The following is a 1952-nucleotide window of genomic DNA, read 5'->3' as shown; positions in this document are numbered from 1 at the left end:
ATGAATAACCTGCTTTGCCCAAAAGGGAAACCGAAACTAATTTTCGTCTCATAGACGGTACAAAAACAGTATTATCTAAACGAATACTAGAATTATTTTTAAAAGGTAAAATAGACGCCCCTATAAAATCTACTTTTGCTTTGAGTCCATTGCCCACAACAACGCTGGCTTCATCCTCTTTTGGCTTCCGTCTGCTTACTAGATCCTGCAAGTCATTGCTTACATGAACAGTTGCACCACTATCCAACCACCAGGGATTTAAAGGAACATGAACAAGACTAGTTTCAAAGCAGACAAAAGCCAAAAGATTACCTGATTTCTTTTTCAGAGGACAGCCAACTTTCTTATGACCTACTTGTTTGCAATCCCAGCACTTGATTTCTTTCTTAATTACAACTTGAGGACCAAGAGAATTATGAGATTGACCTTGGTTAACACCAGGCTTACTAGTATGACCACTATTACCACTCGGATGATGAGACTGACCATGTTTCCTTTTGTGAAATTTGGGTCCACCTTTTCTTTTATAAGAGGGATAATCAGCTGATCTAGACGAACTAACAAAGTTCACTACACCCTCAACTTTCTCCTTTTGAATCCTCCCTTCCTTTACCACATAAACAGTAATTAGCTCATCAACACTCCACTTATCTTTTTGTGCATTATAGGTTGTCATAAGTTCGTTAAACTGCTCAGGAAGGGACCTTAGAGATTGGTGAACAAGAAAATTATCGGTAATGGTTACGCCTAAATTATTCAGTTTGGTAGCAATATTAACCAATTTCATAATATGATCACAGACACTACCTACAATGTCATACTTTATGGTGGACATAGAATCAATCAGGCTACCTATCTCAGCTTTATCAGATTCTAGGAATTTCTGTCCAATGGCACTCAGAAAATCTTTTGCATCTCCATTATCCTTAATTGCAACCTTTATGTGATCAGAAATGGATCTTTTCATGATCATAAGGCTCAATTTGTTAGCCTTCATCCATTTCTCATACTTAGCCTTTTCATCAGCAGTGCTAGTAGTTATAGGTTCAGCAGGTTTATGTTCAGTCAATGCAAAGTCCAGGTCCATTAGACCTAACACTATTTCAACATCCTGTTTCCACTTCTTGTAGTTGCTACTAGTCAGAGTTTGAATGGAATTCAATTGAGTAGTTATGTTGTTAATAGCTGTATAAGCAAACAACACAAAAATTAGATAGAATCATGGGCAGGAATATATTAAATCAAAAGAGTCAAAGACATCCATTACACCCCTCCTTTGGGTAGAAGATGCAACTGTCTCCCCTTTTAAAAATCAAGGAGTCCAAGGCATTCATTGCATCCTTTCCTTTAGGAAAGAAATACAAAACCTACTACCCCTATTATCCAAGAGTACAAGGGCATACATTGTGCCCTTCCTTTAGGTAAGAGACACAAAACCTCCTCTTACAACAACTTATCCTTAGCATTAATTTAGCGTCACTAGTATCAAAAGGAAAATCTCTAACACTAGTGTACACTTGTAAAGGATAATTTGGACATGATGCATTTAGAATATTTCAATGACTCAAATAAAAAGACCACTTTGGTGGAAACTATCTATTAATCATAATTCTCAATCCATGTATTAAATGATCTCACATGTATATAAAATTAAGAACTTTTCAGTGACTCCAAATAAATAGACTACTTTGGTGACACTATTTATTAACCACAATTTCTTAGTTATACATGTTAATACATGCTATAAAACACCCATATAATTTTGATGAAAAGGAAATCGATCTATAGGCAGACAGACCGATCGAAGTGGCAGATTGAAAGAGAATTTTGATTAAGGAAATACTCTTTCTATGACTAATACCAAAAGGCTTGATCATAATTATCAAACTTCAAATCCATGGAATCACATTAAAATAATAAAGAATATGTCAAAGGTAAAAGTTTAGACAAGC

At 35.5% G+C, this 1952-nt stretch overlaps 1 protein-coding gene across 1 annotated transcript; it reads right to left on the bottom strand.

The window, feature by feature from the left end:
• Window positions 1-461: 461 nt before the first annotated feature.
• LOC109212680 lies at window positions 462-1405 on the bottom strand. The gene is made up of 3 exons (XM_019376351.1): window positions 1375-1405; window positions 563-1185; window positions 462-521 (listed from the first exon to the last, which is right to left on the bottom strand). Exons 1-3 carry the CDS (start codon window positions 1403-1405, stop codon window positions 462-464), a joined length of 714 nt encoding a protein of 237 aa, XP_019231896.1.
• Window positions 1406-1952: the final 547 nt, after the last annotated feature.

This window comes from Nicotiana attenuata, unplaced genomic scaffold (genome assembly GCF_001879085.1).
Source record: "Nicotiana attenuata strain UT unplaced genomic scaffold, NIATTr2, whole genome shotgun sequence".
In the NCBI taxonomy this organism is placed as follows: Eukaryota; Viridiplantae; Streptophyta; class Magnoliopsida; order Solanales; family Solanaceae; genus Nicotiana; species Nicotiana attenuata.
Note: the sequence above shows the minus strand (reverse complement) of the source record. Positions and strands in the feature narration are given on the sequence as shown.